This window comes from Fusarium solani, assembly GCF_023522795.1.
Source record: "Fusarium solani strain SB1 chromosome Unknown bctg00000003_1, whole genome shotgun sequence".
Taxonomy (NCBI): domain Eukaryota; kingdom Fungi; phylum Ascomycota; class Sordariomycetes; order Hypocreales; family Nectriaceae; genus Fusarium; species Fusarium solani.
In genome coordinates, this window is record NW_027072154.1 from 2,480,805 (window position 1) to 2,498,666 (window position 17,862).

The 17,862-nt window shown below is 54.7% G+C and overlaps 3 protein-coding genes across 3 annotated transcripts; 2 read left to right on the forward strand and 1 right to left on the reverse strand.

Annotated features, from left to right (window-relative positions):
* Window positions 1-1,018: 1,018 nt before the first annotated feature.
* On the forward strand, window positions 1,019-2,613 carry MRS44_006342 (uncharacterized protein; the record flags this gene model as incomplete). Its single annotated transcript, XM_046281884.2, has 8 exons — window positions 1,019-1,094; window positions 1,145-1,194; window positions 1,244-1,288; window positions 1,345-1,495; window positions 1,560-1,640; window positions 1,707-1,840; window positions 1,893-2,207; window positions 2,254-2,613. 8 exons carry the CDS (start codon window positions 1,019-1,021, stop codon window positions 2,611-2,613), a joined length of 1,212 nt encoding a protein of 403 aa, XP_046140064.2.
* Window positions 2,614-9,782: 7,169 nt separating this feature from the next.
* On the forward strand, window positions 9,783-13,388 carry MRS44_006343 (uncharacterized protein; the record flags this gene model as incomplete). Its single annotated transcript, XM_046268047.2, has 1 exon — window positions 9,783-13,388. The coding sequence occupies one exon, from the start codon at window positions 9,783-9,785 to the stop codon at window positions 13,386-13,388; it is 3,606 nt and encodes a 1,201-aa protein (XP_046140063.1).
* A 1,290-nt stretch (window positions 13,389-14,678) lies between these two features.
* MRS44_006344 (uncharacterized protein) lies at window positions 14,679-17,624 on the reverse strand (the record flags this gene model as incomplete). Its single annotated transcript, XM_046268044.2, has 5 exons — window positions 14,679-14,968; window positions 15,149-15,826; window positions 15,879-15,969; window positions 16,018-17,357; window positions 17,408-17,624. The coding sequence occupies 5 exons, from the start codon at window positions 17,622-17,624 to the stop codon at window positions 14,679-14,681; spliced, it is 2,616 nt and encodes an 871-aa protein (XP_046140062.2).
* Between the last annotated feature and the right edge of the window lie 238 nt (window positions 17,625-17,862).

Genomic DNA, 17,862 nt, shown 5'->3' on the forward strand with positions numbered 1-17,862 from the left:
AAGCCCGCTCGTGGCCATGGTGGAAAAAGAACCTGATATAGGTAGTTGGCTGCATAGAGAGGGAGTCCCTGGTAACTCAGCCTTAATCGGCCAGGACATTCCTGTTGTCTCTTCATCAAGGTTCGGCACCAAAATACTGTGTGACGTGATCCACGTTGGACCAGAGCCCTACATCTGGACCTTGATGTTACATGGCAATTAGGCACTGACCTGCATCTGCCAGCTGTCACTTGGGCAATTGCCACTGAACCGTAGTCATGGAGCATCTTTCAAGTCATCACAACGAGATCTAGCTGTCACGCCTCCTCACCAGTCAGTGAGTGACCAGCTCGCCCCTTTATATACGGAGTCACCGTCATGGTGAACATGTTTCAACATCCCCAATACACGGACGAACCGCCACCTTGATGGCCTGGGGATTGGGAAACACTAAACTCCAGGGTTCCTGCACGGCATGCCAGATTCGGACAGAAATAGGTGTCACCGTCACCGTCACCGTCGCTCGGTTCGGCAAATGCGGCGGCATCGTCCCGCCCGGCTAGCAACATGCCCTGCCCGACAACAACCCTGATAAACATATTTGTCCCCTCGCGTCTCGCCCTCTAACTCTGCTGCTCGTGAAGAGGCCAATATGATTCTACAAAGTCCTTTGCCCGTATTCACTCTGCCATTGCTTCCGCTCTGTACCAAATCACCGTCGTTTGCGATCTCGAGCCGATGGGGGATGCTTCGCTTGGATTCCATGACTCCTCGCGTAAGACTCAGTCCTCGTACGCGCACCGGTCAGGCCATCAGACTCATTCTGAGGCCGTGGTTGCTTAAAAGGCCAAGAGCGAGGCTTTCTTCAGGTGCGATTCTCGTGAGGCAGAAGCAGCCCCTTACCAGCTGTTACTTCCATACGAATATTCCCAATATCAAAAGTAATCAACACCGAAATCAACATATCGGAACTTAATATATCACAACCAAATCAACCTGCCTACTGGCTATACTATCACTAAGACCTCACGGGTTGGTCATGAAAGTCTCTCGAAAGCATCGGCTTATGGCCACGATATGCATCGCTTTCTCATTCTTTGTCGCAGAACTGGCTGGTCCGTTAAACCAACACATTCTCAGACCCCCTGACTGACAAACTCAACAGTCGGCTTTTATACACGCTCTCTCGCTCTAGTCGCTGATGCCTTCCACTATGTACGCAACTCAACAGACGAAGCAGAGGCACAGATACTGATGAAACTAGCTTTCCGACTTGATAGGCATCATAGTTGCCCTGGTTGCATTGCTGGTTCGTTGATGTCTACTACCAACCCGAATGGAAACATACAATTAAGGCAAGTATAGATACAAGAACGACCTGAGCCAGCACCGCAAGAGTACACGTATGGATGGCAGCGGGCTACTCTACTGGGCGCCTTCTTCAACGGCGTCTTCCTCGTGGCGCTGAGCGTCAGTATCCTGGTGCAGGCCGTTGAGCGATTCATCGATCTCACCCGTGAGTCACCCCTTATCAAGCATGCATGCATGGCATGAGACAAAGATGAGGCTGACAAGACCAGACGTGGAGAACCCTCAGCTGATCCTGATAGTCGGAAGCGTCGGGTTGGCTCTCAACATGTTGGTCTTGAGTTTCCTCCACGGTGAGAGAACAACGCCCCGCCCCCATCTTGAGAGATACGCTTGAGTTGCTGACCTCGAGGTTTTAGAACACGACCATGAGCACGGCGGACAGGGACATGGGCACGAAGAACAGCACTGCCCTCCTCATGGGCGACTCCATGAGGTTGCTGGGACGCTGGCTAATGATGCAGCTAGCAAGACCGAGGCGCGCTTGACGCCGGTGCGTATTCTCTTGACACACTTTATGAGTTGTCAACTGCTAACTATAGCAGAGCACGAGTAGCCATCACGAGCACAAGCACACATCCGTGGCAGTGAGGTCGCCGGGCAGAGACCTTGGCATGATGGGGGTCTTTATCCACATCCTGGGAGACGCCGTCAACAACCTTGGTGTCATCATAGCCGCCCTAATCATCTGGAAGGTCGAGGGGGAGGGCCGATACTACGCCGATCCTGCAGTCGGAGTCTTTATCGCAGTCATGATCTTCCTCTCGGCGATTCCATTGGTCAGGAACAGCGGCGCCATTCTGCTGCAGATTGCACCTGGTGGAATTAGCCTCGAAGATGTCAAGCATGACATTGAAAAGGTAGGTCGACGGCAAGAGTTGCTTGGTCAGAACTGACAGTGTCCAGATCCCAGGGATCGAGTCTGTGCACGAGTTGCACATCTGGCGACTAGACCAACACAAATCCATCGCTTCCGCCCATATAGTCGTTGACGGTAGAACCGTCAAGAGCTTCTCGGACAAGGCGAGGATCATCATGGAGTGCCTCCACGCGTACGGCATTCACTCGGCAACCCTGCAGCCAGAGGTATTGGCTGGCCCCCCCGTGACCATGACGGACGGCGCAACAGACACTCAGGCAACGGCGATCGACGCAAGCCTGGACACCTTGAGGCGTCGACAGCAACGAAGCGAGGAGGAGTGCCAGCTGATTTGTGGCGAGTTGTGCGAGGGGTTGAGGTGCTGTGCGCCGGTACAGCTGCAGTGATCGACAGTTTCGTCGTTGCTCGCTCTTGACCCTTCGCCCTCGGACGAAGAGCTGAAACGAGGGCGAGAGGGGTTTGAGGGTCACCAGAGAGGGGTACAAGCTCTGGGTCGCTGGCTTCTGAGCTGTATCCTTGGCTCTGGTGTTGCTATTCGGCCATGGCGCCGTATGTCCGCGCTAAGGGAACAGGAAGATCCCTGAACATGTTGCAAGACTGGTGAACGCGGATCTTTTCGCCATCGAGCAGAATGGGATATCGTGATTTCGATTTAGCGAGCATGGGTTTCTTAGCACTGTAGTGGTGGCTGAGGTCGGGAGGGATGAGTGTTCATAGAGCTATAGCGATAGACACTAATACGGGGGGTATGCCGGCATGGACGCAAGTAGGTAGTAGCACACTGTACCTGGCCAAGGGCTGGGTGACAATAAAAAGGATGCGCGTCTCTGCTCCGTAAGCTGACCGTGACCTCCGATGTCTCTCTCCCACAGGCCTCGGCGGCTGTGGTCAAGATGAAGCCCGGCGCCAGAGGGATGCGCCTTTAGATCCTTGGCGCTTGAGCCAGAGAGCCAGCCTCACGATGGCATATGCGGAAATCGCACCACTCTGCTGGAACCCTTGAAGATGCGGCGACATGCTAACCTCAAGAGGGCAAGTCGGTGAGCCACGCATCCAAAGATCTCGAGGCCAGCCATCATCAGAGCATACTCATGCTGGGAGAGGAACATGGTTGTCGGCATTGAGGGCAAGTCTCCCCATCAGCGAGGTGCTGGCGTTACATTGCTCAGACTCCCACAGTCTCGAGTGTAGCGGGAACCCATCCCAGAGGTCCAGCTGGACATGAGGGGACGGTCGAGACCCTTTGATGGATGCTGTCAGAGGGAGACTGGTCGGCTTGGAGCCGAAAGATGGAGGTCAGCTGGTCAAACGGCGAGTCGGCCGAGGGACGGGCCGCGCACAACTACGTTAGTTGGTCCAATGATGAGGAGCATGAAACAAGACCAACTGGACGAGCGAGAGCAATGAACACTATGTCAATACTATGCCACACATGCTCGTGACACTGTCAAGGTGAGGTGCTTTTGAGTTGCAGGATGGGCTCATCAGAGGAGCACTGATGAAGCTTCACCATCTGCAGACAGTTATCGCACGGAATGGAATAAATGGACCAATATTTGCCCTGGAATAATTCCTGAAGTCGCCGTAATCCTTCCCTTACTTCGAAATACGAATCGCTCCTTGCGGATGGGCAGCATGGGTGTAATGATTAGGCCGCACCGAACCAGCCTGGTGCTGCAAGTTCTGCGAGGGATTGATGAAGATGAAGTGCCCGATCGTAGCGTAGCGGACCCAGCAAATCCGAGACGATGAGCCGAGCGCAATCTGGGTTCCAAGCAGCCGGAGGACGCAGCAGGGGTTCTGGTTGGCAAAGCTCTCGACAGCAATGTGACCTGTAACAAGCCCAGGCATGGAGGAGCTCATGCGGCCGCTCCACGCGCGCGCGCCCGTTGACTGGGGCACCTCATTTCCAGTGAGCATCGCCGAGGGGCCAAGGTGAGAGGAAGAGCCAGTCCAATTTGTTCAGCGAGGGGCCGCCATGCTCAGAGCTGAGGACGAACGAACGAGGGGCAAATGCCGCAGGGCGCATTCAGGCTGAGGCGCCTTGGCTGTGGCTGGGACTGGTTCTGGGATGCATTCTCGCTGCAGCTCACAGTGGCTCGCATTGGGCGGTGAGATATTGGAGATGGGAGAGGAGACATCCATCCGTGATGGAGTTGTGTGGAGGTGGAGGCTCAGAGAAATACGACACGTGACGGACGCCATATTGCGAACAGTGCAACATTAGCTCTGGAACCGGCAACCGGAACAAGCGGGGAGTTTTTCTTGGAAGCTCAAGGATCAAGCCTTGGAAGAGAAAGGATCTCTGGGATAACGGGCCGGAATGTTGTGAATAGATCAACTGTCTGTGATGAGATGTTGCGGTTAAAGTACCCGCGTGTCAGGGCTTGGTCGGGTAGGAGCAGAGTACTAAAGTGGCAGCTCATAGACATTGACACAACTATCCATTCATCAATAACAATGGTAGGTAGTTGTAGTTCCACCACTGGATTAGCCGCTGAACTATTCGCCGGACCGGCACTTGCCTCGAGAGCGTTGGTAGGCGTAGGCAACAGACATCAGACTCATCAGACAGACGTGGGCCCGCATGCAACTGCAACGTTGTAGCCATTGAGAATCAGAGAAGAAGACGAGCGACTCCCAAAAGGGATTGATGGGATTTGTGGATGCAGCTTGGCGGGATTGTCGATAGCCTAACTTGGCCGCTGAAGAGGGGAGGGCTTATCACCGCCATCGTCATATTCATGCATCTCCATCATCATGCCTCAGGGCCATCATGAGGGGAGCTGCAGTAGGCTGCGCCTCGACGGGACTACAGGCAGAATGGTCCAGGTCAGCTCCCCCAAACAGCCCTGTGACCAACAGCCCGGGACTGCCGCGCTCCTTGATAAGTCATGACCAACACCATGGAACACGAGACACGGTGACAGAAGCCCGTGCCGGTCCCTACGTGGGATGAAGATCGGCAAATACTGCATCGCCAGCCGGTCAGGGCAGGGGAAGAATGCTCTCCCGCGCGAGTGCCGCGGCGGCAGCCCAGGTCTTTCTGAGAGCTCCTAGCTCGGAGGCCCCCCAAAGTTGCCCCCAGACGCCCACCATGTGTGTCTCACGGGAAGGCGCTAAGAGGCAGAGGTCGTTGAGAAATGCGCGTGGTCTCAATTGACATGACCGTTGTCTGCGTGCCTGCAGATCACTGAGGGGAAGAGGGCGAGCTCGGTGATGCTTATCGCGGGGCACATTTGTTCAGTGGGCGATGACGAAGGAAATGCAACCCCACAGGAGATCACCAAGACATTGGATCCATGAGAAGCGTTGCTGTTTAGCCTCGATTGCATCCCTTGACGACCGCAGCAGCGTCCAGTAGGGCCGACGTCTCCAGTATGTCATGCCTTCATGGATGGCACTCCCCGGAGACCGGTGAACCGAGGGAAGGAGAGTAACCCCGGGAAACAGAGTTTTCATGCTTGGATTGAAATGGTTGAAACCCGAGAAAACTCCCTGTTGAGCTAACTAACGCTGGACCCTGCTCCCTCGGCAGAAGGTTAGAGATCGAACCCGACGACACGGTGATGGCTCAACTTGGGGGCAGGGGGGCCATTGCCATGACTGAGGGACCCGGGGTTGACAGGAAGCCATCTCGATCGCAAGACGGGCCTTCTGGGTCCCAGGAGAAGAAGGAGAAGAAGAAGCAAGCATCTGCGATGGCGTCTAGACGAGGCTGGACAAGGGGAAGGGGCCTGACGTCGTCTCCGGGCGCCGCCCCCGGGGAGGGCTTGAGGTCTAATTGGCAACGCCGTAGACCGGCTGGGCTTGTCATGTACAGTAATGTCAGGGCTCTGGTTTGACCGATGGCAGGGAGGGCAGTTGGTCTTGGCAACCTAGCAAAAACAGTTTCGTTCCGGACATCCAAGGCAATTTCTCGAGTCCTGCCGGAAGAGGCTCTCACAGCCGGTCTTGAGCGAGTCAAGTCGAGTCCGGCGAGTCGAGTCCAAATCTGCTAATTACGTACCAGATCCCCCAACATTGAAAGGATGCGGTTACCTGTTCCTAGTGAAAGCCCACTCCCCAAAAGCTCTGACGGGATTTTCGGGGAATTTATCATCTCGGTGCGGCAGTTGAAGAGCCACCCACTCACGACGACTCGCATCTCTTTTGGGAACCCTACTTCCGCCAAGATGCGAGCGCACAAGAAGATGCCATTAGAAAATTACATTGACTTGACTGCGGTCCTCGCACATGTACAGTAGCGTCATGTGTACGTCCACCTTGACCAGTTAGAAGAGAAACCGCCCGGTAGGTAGCGAGCCGACGGCGGCTTCCAAGGGGGCTGGCCGACTACGACGTACACAAAAGCAACTTGTCGGAGGTAGGCCGGTCATGGATGTCATGGCCAAAAGGAGGTCATCAAAACGCGGTGGGCAGATGGCATATCTCGGCGACTGGGATCGTCGAGAGCCAGAGGGTTGGGCTTCAAAGTCGACATTCAGCTTGACTCACCGGTTGATGCCCTATCGAGGGCGTCTCGTCGAGTCGGATGGAATCCTCAGCTTGCTTTGCTTACCGACATCTTGTTCCCTTTCATAAGAAAGCACAAGGCAGCGCCGGCCGACGGAGGACAAGGGGACGTGACCGCGGCACCGTTACCCATGGCGTTCTCTAGCCGGCTTTTGCTGCGGCTTCATGCCTGGGCTCGGCACGTCTAGGCTGGCACTGGCCTGCCATCGGCACTAGCGTGTACGACTTGACTTTTAGGCTCTTGGAGATGCGGTTTGTGCAACGCAGGTTTACATCAGAGAGCGGTGTTGCGGTGCGTATTCGGACATTTCATTTCATCCATCTCGAGGCCTGGCCTGTGCTGTGCTGTGTGTTGTTGATGAGGCTGCGCTCCACCATAGCCCGGACCATGCTCACGGAGAGTTTGGTAATGGGTGATGGATCCGCGGCCTTGCGCCCACGCCGGACGACCCCAGCAAAGGAGACCTGCACGAGCCATCAATGAGCCAGGGCACGCGACGAGGTCCCACTATCATGACCCGTCGCCATGGGAATTCATGGAGCAGAGGCAGAGGGATTCGCTCGCCTTTGTGCCCGTCCCGGGGAAGGTCGTGACGGATGAAATAATTGTGCAAAAGAACCCGAACGACACACACTTGGCTTCCGTGCTTGGGATGGCTCACCCGGGCCTTGGAGCCTTGGCCACACCGGGAAGGGAAGACCCCTGGTCGAGTCGACGACACAAATCTGGTTGCTTTCACCGCATTTTTGGGGGGTCAGTAGCCTTGGGGATGGAGCAATGGCTTTTTTCATACATACTGGACGGGGGGTCCTTTTTCTCATGTGTGCTTTTTATTCTTCTGTCAATTTCTGCTTGACAGAAGCAGCAGCCGGGCTTTAAACCTTTGATGGAGCAGCTCCTGGGGGCAGCAGCTGAATGATCCATCGCTGCTCGTCACATCTCCGTCGTCTTTGACTTGACAAAACGAGTCGATTCTTGGGCCTCGACCGACGACCCGGCCCTCTTTTTTTTTTTACTCATATTTTTACTCATCATCTTTCTCTTCTACTAACACCCGTTACCCGCGCAAACAGCGAGAATACCAGAGCCGCTCGCGTTGCTGTGCTAGGCCCGCCGTTGTTTCCCCTAACCTCCCTCGGGGCAGCCGCTGTGGAATGAGATCGCGCACACCGACGATTTACTTATTAATTCCGTATTAGCCACGCCCTCCATAGTCGCCTCCTGGGATCCGATATTACCTAAATATCGCCTCTCCCGAAAGACCTAGTCATTGAACTTGCGTGTTAGAGAGAGAGAATCCACACACCAATGACTATGGCCTCGACTCAAGCCCGTGCTTGAACTCGACACAACCAATCAACCGACCAGCAATCTGCTTCTAAAGGAAGAACGAAAGGGGTGCTTGTCTTGACTTTGATCCAAAAGTCTCGGCCCCCCGGGTTTCAGTGCCAGCCACTTACCTTTCCCTTGTTCATGTCTCGACGTTTTCTGTCTCGACGTACGTCTTGTCATCTGTCTGGCAGCCAATCCAAACATTGTCGTCATCCCGGCATCAGCATTCTCATCACTCAACTTCTGAGACTCTGGGGAAGGCAAGCATAGCATTGGAAACAAACATGCACCCCCATTCCACAACTTGAACCCCTCCTGGATCTTCTCCTCTTTTGCCTCCAGCTCCATCTCTGCTCCGTTCCCCTCTCCGCCTCCTCTCGGCCAAGGTAAGGTAATCCACATTTCTTGTCCTGTCCTGTTGATGGTGGTCTGCTCTGTTCCCTCGTCCCGCCCCTCCGATCAATATCCACCCGTCCATCTCCATCAGACCAAGTCCCCATTGAGCTCCAGTATCCATCCAATCCAATCTCCACTGGGCCTACCTATCCATCCCACCTTGCCCGCCTAGGCCCTGCTGACGACGATCTAAAGCTCGAGCTAGGAGGTACCAGGCGCCTTGTACCGCGTGGTTGAGCCGCCACCAGCGCCAACCCCCAACCGCCACTAACGAGTACTTACACTGCGGTACCGCAGCCGCCTTGCTCCCGCTGGAGTTGCACCTTGCCTTCCAGTTACCTCGCTCTCTAGTGGGCGCTGGCTTGCTGCCACACACACCAAAACTCGCTGCCACCCGCCCGAGCTGGCGGCGTCCCGGCCATCTGGATCAACCACCAAACATCGAGCTCTCTCACCTCAACCTGGACGCCTTTTACACCCTCACAAGTTGGTTATTGTTTGCTTCGAGAAGCAGCAGTAGCAACAACACCAGCAGAATCGCCCCCGAGTAACACGGCAGGATCAACAACTACCACCCCCACACGTAACCTGGGCCTCCCAGCTCCAGTTTCTCCTCTCCTGTTGATCACCCGCCCGCGAAACCACCTCCCACCCGCGCATATCGTCGCCTCCACACACGATCAACCCCTCACGCTTCGCTTCGCTTCTCTTCTCACAGAACTCGCGCAACTCTGACAACAAAATCCCTTGTCTGCTCCAGCTCAAGCTCGAGCCCGTGCCCGATCCTACTTCAGCTTTGAATGTTCTAACCGGCATCATCGTCACCTGCACCTTACCTTCAGCTCATCCTTGCTGTTTCTTCCACCTCTCACATCTCTTCCAGGCAGCTTGCCACGCCTTGCCTCCCTGTGTGTGGACGCACGCGCCACAGCAATCAAGCTCCCTGACGCCGCCACCTCATTGCTCTCGCGACGCCGTGAGCTCTGGTTCATTCATTGATTGCTTGCATCTAGCAAACAAACAAAGCTCATAAATCACCTCCATCCCCGGATCTGTCGCCCTCTAGGACCTGCCCTGGGCTTTGCCCGCCACCTTGCGCCCGCTTGTTCCGCTAGCTGGGCAACTCTGCTGGAAGCTTGTTCGTTCCATCACCTTCACATGCCACGCGCCGTGGTTACTATGCGATTACGCCCAGCTCAGAATATTTGGTCCTTCTCCCTGATGATGGCTCGCCGTCGTAATTAATTTCGACGGCCGCCCTCTTCACCAACCTCAACACTGCCGCCCGTTTCTCTTGGTGCCGCCCCCGACATGCTCGGCCGGCTCTTGCACCTGGGCTCCGGCGGTCCTTCGGTCACGCCCTCTCAGGCGACGGCCAAGACGTCGAGGCCAGTATCCTCGCTTGAATCTGTTCAGGAGGATATTCATACTCGCAATCTTCTTTTCCCAGACGCTCAAGCTTTATATCAGCACCGCAATGACCAGGTGTTTCCTCTATCTACAACCCCAACTACCCCGGCAACATCCACAGCCAACGCTTTCGACTATAGCGGCGATGTCGACCTCGATGTGCGCGATGTCCGTGTCATTATCATGCAGGATGCTCTAGGTCCTACCAACGCCTCTCTCCTCTTTGACAGTCATCCAGCTCCTCCAGTGTCCCCGATAGAAAGGCCCGTTGTCCCTCAAGAGCTTCGCCGTACTCCAACCTCGCCACGCAAGAGCAGTCTTAGTCAACTCTCGCGCCCCCTCGTCATCCAGCCCGAGGGTCCTCAACCGCCTCCGCGGCAAGGCGCTTTTGACCGTCGAGCTTCCTTGCAGGGACGCAGCCAGGTCCATATTGAGACGGACGGTCAGAAAGCTGCGCGTGAGTATCGGGAGGAACTGGCAACTTTTTCTAGCTGCATTTTTGGAAACTCCGAGTTGATGTCCTACAAGGGGACCTCAACAAAGGTACATGTAGTACCAGGCGACTCCCGACCTGTCGATCCCTCGGGCGGTATTCTAGGTGATGGTAGGAGCTCCATTGGCCGCTCCAGCGCTCGCTCCAGCCGTCTATCGCAGTCGTTCTCCTCAACGACCTTCTCACCAACCAACGTCTCTGGTGCAGCGCATGCTCATGCTCATACACCACGCCAGAGTGAGAAGAAGAAGGTCCTCATCACTCGCCTCTTCCCCGTGAATCTAGCTGCAGATGACGCCGACACCAACGTCTCGCCTCCGAGCCGCTACACAGACGAAAGCGCCGGCTTCCCGTTTCCTTCGACGAATGACGAATCTGCGCCAAAGAAGAAGAAGCCGCAGCCCAAGCAACGGCGCACACCAATGTATGCCGTGGTTCTAGTTGTTCAGCTCCCCGCTGCTCCCCCTTCGACCCGTACGCCTGCCGCATCCCAGTCAAAACAGCGCGAATCCAGTTCCTACGACCAGGAGTTCTTCTCTTCATCATTTAGCTCAGCTCGACCTTCAGGATGGGCCATGGTTGGCTCTGGTAACTACGGCGATGGAACCGAGTCAAACTTCTCAGTCGATATGGAGGACCGAATCGATTCCCTAACCCGGCACTGGGACATTATCATGAGGACCTTGACGCATCTCCAATCCGTAGTTGCAACCATTCTAGGAACGATGCTCAGACACGTCGATATTTCTTCTCCCGGAGCCATGGCGACCTCAGTCACCTCGAACAAAACCGGCAGGACGCCGTCTTTCTCGGACCGACGCCCTGAGATGCCTCGGGTTAAGCCCCCGAAGAGCACCACAAAGCTGGTATCATTGTGGCCTAACTGTCTTGCGGATGATGCCAATGTTGCGGGCGAGGTGGATGCCGCGAGACATAGAATTGTCATGGGCCTCAGCGCGGCCAGAGTCGTTACCGGTCAGGGGCGATGGGGAATATGGCGCGATGAAGCTCGATGGACGTGCAAGTGGACTTCTGGGATCGACCATCACAACCAATTCTTCTACAACCTCCTGACAGGATTTCTCGCTACTCACACCGACTGGCTTCAGGCTCTTTGCCCCCCTTCGTACCGAAGACGCCTCTTTTTGCAGCAGAAGAACCGAAACGAGGAGGACCTGTCCCTTCCGGCACGGACAATCATTGTCTCTGAGGATAAGATGGCTGCTCGACGTATGATCTTTCTCCTCTCGGCCTTCCTCCCCGCGAATTCCCAGATTCCTACGACCCGGGCTCATCGTCCTAGCACATCAACTTCAGTCGGCACGTTTTCGAACTCTCCTCCGACCTTTGTGATCCCCGTTCTTCGAGAGGAGTCTCTCCGCCGCAAGATTAATCGTCGTACGGGACTTCGTCGAGCTTCTCACTCTCGGACAACCAGTCAGAGCGCAAGGGCTTCTGCTGTGCCCATGCAGCTAGCTCACCTTACCATGGATCGTAATCATGAACGCCGCGTTTCGGATGCTGCCTCGATCCGACCATCTAACTTTGGCATGTTTGGTAGCGACATGGTTAGCAGGAAGAGCAGTGCCGCAACCACCACGACCGTTCTGCCCGAAACCACGGTGCCGCACTTTTCCACTATTCAGCGCGTCGATACGCATAGGAGGCCTCGACCGAGCAGCAGTGGAAGCGTGGCCACGGATGACCTGAAGCGCTCCCTCAAGCGAGGAGAGAGCACGGGTGGGATGAGCAATGCCAGCAGCGACTCGAGGAGCCAGAGCTCGCGCTGGGGCAGCGTTATCAGTGGTCTTTGGAGCACTCGCCGCCGAGATTCCACCACACTCAGCAGCTACGGACAGATAGATCCGAAGTCCCCCACCAAGCAGGCTTTCCCCAGGACAGACAAACTGTCCCAAATGGTCGAGGAAGTGACTCTCGGCGAAGATCTCCACGCCCCTTCGTCGTCGGCTGCTCGTCCTTCAACGGAGGTTCGCGAGACGGGCACACCACGAGAATGCAAGGGTCACAGTAGGGAACCATCAATCCGACCGGAACGAACACCAGATCCCAATGGTGCTTTCGAGTCACCGGTCAAGACATCTATCAATGCCGATGACGGGGTCATTGACGTGGACATCTCTTTCCCGGACTACATGACATCTTTTGAGTCTGCAATCAGCTCTCCCTCCAGCAGTGGCTATCTTTCCACCCCAGGATTCCAAGGAGGACTAGATTCTTTTGAACAAGCTTCCCGCTTGTGTATCGATGGAGACCTCCCGCTCAATGCTGCGGGCTGGCTCAATCGCTATCACCCCGACTTTGCAGTTCAAGCAATCCCCCCTCAGGAGGACCTCATGGAGCAGGTCAAGGCGTCTCTTCGGGCTGAGCCAACCCCTGCTCCAGCTTTCCCTCTGCTCGACCTCTCGGAGCGTTGGGTGGAGGTGAGCTGTGTCATGATTGCTGACACTACAACTAACTCGATTACACGTCTCCGTTATCGCCGACTGGTGAAGCCACGGGCACCAGTTGATCGGCCAGCTTCCGGACCTGCAGCCTTCTCCACATCATATGGAGGAGTTTTGACCCCCTCGATTCTCCCCTATGAGACCCAGCTGGAAGAGGAGTGGATCGAGGAGCCTGTGCTACACTCGGACGAGACTCTGACTGAGGCTGTTGAGAGGGTCATCAGCCTCAACCAGGATACCAGCAAGGACCACTCACTGGCCTCATCGCAGACACATAGCGAGGTCCGTATGAGCACCGAAGCTGAGGAGCCCGTCTCTATCACAGCGCCCGAGACACCGGCATTGCCCAATGCACCCCTGGAGATCCCCCGTGTCCAGTGCAAGACTGTGGTGCTCTCTGCGCTGGAAGACTGCATTCGCGAAGTTATCGACGTGCGCGAGAAGAGGCACCTCGAGACAAATGGCAATGCGAGAAACACACCATCACGAAACCTACTTCATGACGCCATCAACATATGGCTGGACAACTTGGATATTACCGATGGATGAGGCTGATCAAGGAGCCTATTTAACGACTTTATGACCTGTTTTTTCCTTTGCGTTCGTTATCCGCCTGTCTCTTTATTATGCGCGGATGTACCATCACCACTATTTCCTACCAGAGACGTCGAATGATACCCCCATGGAGGTGCGCCTTGAGCACGCACGAGATTTGGAAGAGGCTGCGGCCCTGCCTCGAGAGGGAAGTGGATACACAGACCTCGTTTCTTTTTTCGTTTTTGTTTTTCATTGTTCATGATTTAAAGATTTCGAGTTGATTTCATCATGCATTTTGGCATGTCTGGTTGGGTTCATATGGATGGAAATGGAAGCGTTCGACTAGCGAAGGGTTTTGCTTGCTTGTTCTTTTTGCACCTGAGGCTTGCTTCCTGGCGAAGCTGACCTGGATGGGGGTTGGGTTGGCGTTTCGCAGAGGGAAGGGATAGCCTAGGAGTCAGGCGAGCGATTCAACATGGATGGATGGCTATTACAGGGAGTAATAATAGACTTGGCCTTTTTTTTTTCTCCGAATTTGTTCTCTCCGTGACTTGATGGGTTGTTGGCTTGGGGTTGGACTCAAGATGGATGTGTCTGTTGTTGGATTATACTTGGTGATTGTGACCTTGAAGCGGCAACTTTGATCTCAGTTGCCTCGCGGATCGCTGCCCTCATAGGGTTGAGGACTGTTCTGGTAAGGCGAAAGATTAAGAGGATGCAATAGACACTCGGGCCATAGCAAGTCACCCTGCAATACCATAGGACACTCCATATCGCTTGAGGGTTTCACTGTATTGAAGATAGGGGTTAGGTCTTGACGTGGAAAACTCAGAACTTAAACACCTTAGCCTTTGCCTTACTCTAACATGCATCATCTATGGACATAATACCAGGCAACATAAACACGTCCTTGGATAAGAAAAGTTGAGCCTGGCCTGTCTTTGGATTCATCGTAGGCAGCCTCGCAACATACCTATATAGCTATTCTGCGTTGTTATGTAGGGTGGTGATCATCAGCATAACGCAAACCAAAAGGAACACAAGCATCGTCAAAGCCATACAGATATGGCTCAATTACTATTCTACACTGTCAGTTGTCAAGTCCTTGATGCCTGATGCTTGGTAACCTGACAAAATATACAAGGTGAAAAGATATGCAGCAAAGGGGAAAAAAACAAAGGAAACCAAGACCTTTGGGGTATATCGACCAGTTATTCCCGACGCCCATCCATCCATACGACCACTCAAGCGTGGTTCGTCATTACCCGTGTCCCATCATCCGTTATATCCTCCCTGATTCAGTCACTCACGTCCGTACATGCCGGGGACTGGTGTCGGAGGGGGTAGTATCTCGTTACTTCCCACCGAGCCTGCTACGCTGCTTCTTCTCCCAGATCGCCCCGACTTGCGAGTTGAGAATCGGGACAAGACACCGCCTGTGGGCTTGTTCTTCTCGCTACTAATGACGCTTGCTCTATCGGAGCCAACGCCAAAGTCTCTCAGCGTACCAATATCGATAAAGGCTTGTGGGAATATTCCCCATTTGCCTTTCTGGTTCGTTCCAGACCAGCACCAAAACTCCTGATACGGATCTGTGTTGAGGTTAGCGGTTGTCAAATGATACACATGCGGTGCCCCGGACCCGGACCCGGACCCGGCTGTGGTAGGTCCGGTCGGCCGGTCACAGATGTCGATAAAGGGAAGGGGGTCGAGTGTGCTTTGAAGGTATGGGGGTATATATACCGGGATCAGTCTTTGGGCAGGAAACTTACAGCTGATATTGGTGATGACCTCATCCTTCTCAAACTTGAGCCAATCACCCTTTGTCTTGTCCTTGACGTTGAACCTCCACCTCGCCGTGACTTGGGTTGGACTAGTCCCATCCATCTTGATATTCTCAGGGGATGGAGGGTCGAGCCTCATTATCTCAAACGGCACAGAGGCGTAGACAGCATCATGATAGCCCATGCACCACTCGCCCAGGTATTTTGCTGGCCATTCGATGCCGGTGATTCTCGCGCCTTGCACCATCTCGAGCGCTGGCGTCCGATCATACAAGAGTCTCTGACCGTACATCCTACGTGCCGCCTCCTTAGACGTAGCCGTAGGCATGTTGCAGATTTCGTTCGACTTTTCCACCACGGGATGTGTCTCGACAGGGCTCTTGAAGTGGAGGTCATAGTCATTTCGATATCGATCTGGCACTTCGGCCTCTTCAATGACAGTGAATCCAGGAACGGCTGGCAGAGGTCTTGGGTGACGAGCCAAGTGAGCAAACAGGGCTTTTTGGGACACAAAGACTGTGGCATCACTGGCGTGAAGAGTTCTGCCTTGGTGAATGCAAAAGATGCATCCATACATGACATCGTCAGAGCGTCGTGTCGGCAGATGGCTCTTCTGGAGGAACCGGATACGGTAACCAATGCCATTCTTGATAAAGTTGCCGCGTGCTGTGAGAAAGTTAACATTTGAGCAATGTCAAGTCATTATTCAGTAACATACCTGCTTTGTTGACGTCCAAGTCAATTTCGTTAAAGTCAAGTTCAAAGTGACACTTGACACACTTTGCAATCGAAGCAGCAGAAGCGAAGCCCTGCATTGGTCAGTATGTGATATCCGAGGAAAGGGGAGGCAGACATACAGCCTTTACCGTCTTCTTGACACCGGCTCCTCCATTCAGAATCTCCTTTGCGCCATCGCAGAACCCCTTGTGGGTATAGAATGAACTCTGAGGATTGAGTTTGCAATCAACGGCAAACGGGTTTGGAGGGTGCTCGGGCGTAGGTGTCTCAGTCTCGACAGGGATAGGAAGATTGTCGATTTCAGGCATCCGCACGACCTGAGGCAGCTCAACCATGCCTTGGTAGTTGTTCACCGGAGGAGCTTTGAGCGGGAGAGTGCTTAATTCAGAAGAACCGAGAGTTGGGCTCGAGTCGGCAGCCGAAACGGCAGACCCTCGGTGCTCTGTAAGGGGGGTGTTGACTCCGTCGGTTCTGGCAGGGTCAAAGACGGAGCTTTGGTTGGTCTCGACAGACTCTGGACGAGACTTTGGCAGCGAATGGGTTCGAGGTGGGGGAAGCCTCGATGATAGTTGAGCGATGTAACCTGCGCTAGATCTATCCGACGCGACATCCTCGGGAATGGAAGTGGACATGATGGAGTTGGAGTTTGAATATCGGCCGCGAGGAGTAGGGAAGATGCTATAAGTCCTCTCATACGAAGAGGGCTCAGCACCTGTTGGGCTGAGTCTCGAATCGTTGCTGATTTGAGATGAACGGTCTGAACCCATGTATAGAGGTCGTGGTCGAGATGTCGGGGACTCTCTAGCCCGCTGCGGGCTGAGAGGCGGCGAAATCGGCTCGATTGGGGATTCGACCGGTGCCACAGGTGCCCTCCTCTCGAACGAAAAGTCGTCTGGGAAGCGTTGCTCCCGGTGTTGCGGCGGAGTCTTGACGTCCCACGGGTTCGCTGAGGGAGGTCTTGGAGGCGGCTCCATGGGTGGCGGCCCCTGCGGAGGCCCGGGCTTGAGTGACTCTGGAATATTGGCATAGAGACCCTCGTCCGGTCCGGATTGCGTCTGCATTAGGTGTCGTAGCTGGGCTGTAGCTGCTTCGACGGTTGGGGGGTCATGGACGGAACGGGAGTCGGCGACAGACTCGGGAGCGCTGCGTTGGACGCTGGCAGGAGAAGCTGAATCCTTTCTCATGTCGGAGAATGGAAATAGTGGTGGGATTGGAGGAGCGTCTGGAGAGATTGGACGTGATTGCGGGCCGGAAAGGCGTGTCATGATGGAGCGGGTATCATGGTCGATAGGCACCTCAAGCTTCATGCGCATTAGGATGTCATAGATCTTGGGGGCCGCCTTTCGCGAAAGGCCTTGCAGCTCGGCAAACTTTTCAGGTTCGAAGTCTTCGAGCTCGATATAGTCGTCAAACTCCCACAGCAGTTCGGTCAAATCTGAACGAAAGGTAGCGATGTCGTCTACTATAGTCAGTCAACCCAACGACAAACACAAACTAGGGATAACTCACCATTCTCCTTGAGTGCGTCGAGGAAATTGGAGCCGTATTCGTCAAGGTGCTTACGACAAAGAGGCTCGATTCTCTTGAGGGCTCGCTCGCCTTCCTTGACGAGGCTCTGAGCGGCCTTGACCATGACCTTGTCGTCGCCGGCATTCTCGACAGCTGTGCGGCCCTTGTCGACAATGTCACGAAAAGGCGTGACAACGAGGTCGGCGACGTCATCCATGGCGAGCTTGAGGAGAGCAAGACTCGTTATGGGACTCGTAACGGCTGAGGGAGAGGATGTGGTGTTGAAAGGATCACGGTCGCAAACGGGGTGTGTGCGGGCGTGTAAGTCAATAAGAGGACAGAGGATGAGGGGCGCCAGACAGGGAACAAGAGACTAAGAGGGGGCACCATCACACGACAGAGAGATGGAAAAGGGAAATAAACGAGGCGTCAAGGGTGCCTGGGTAGGACGTAGA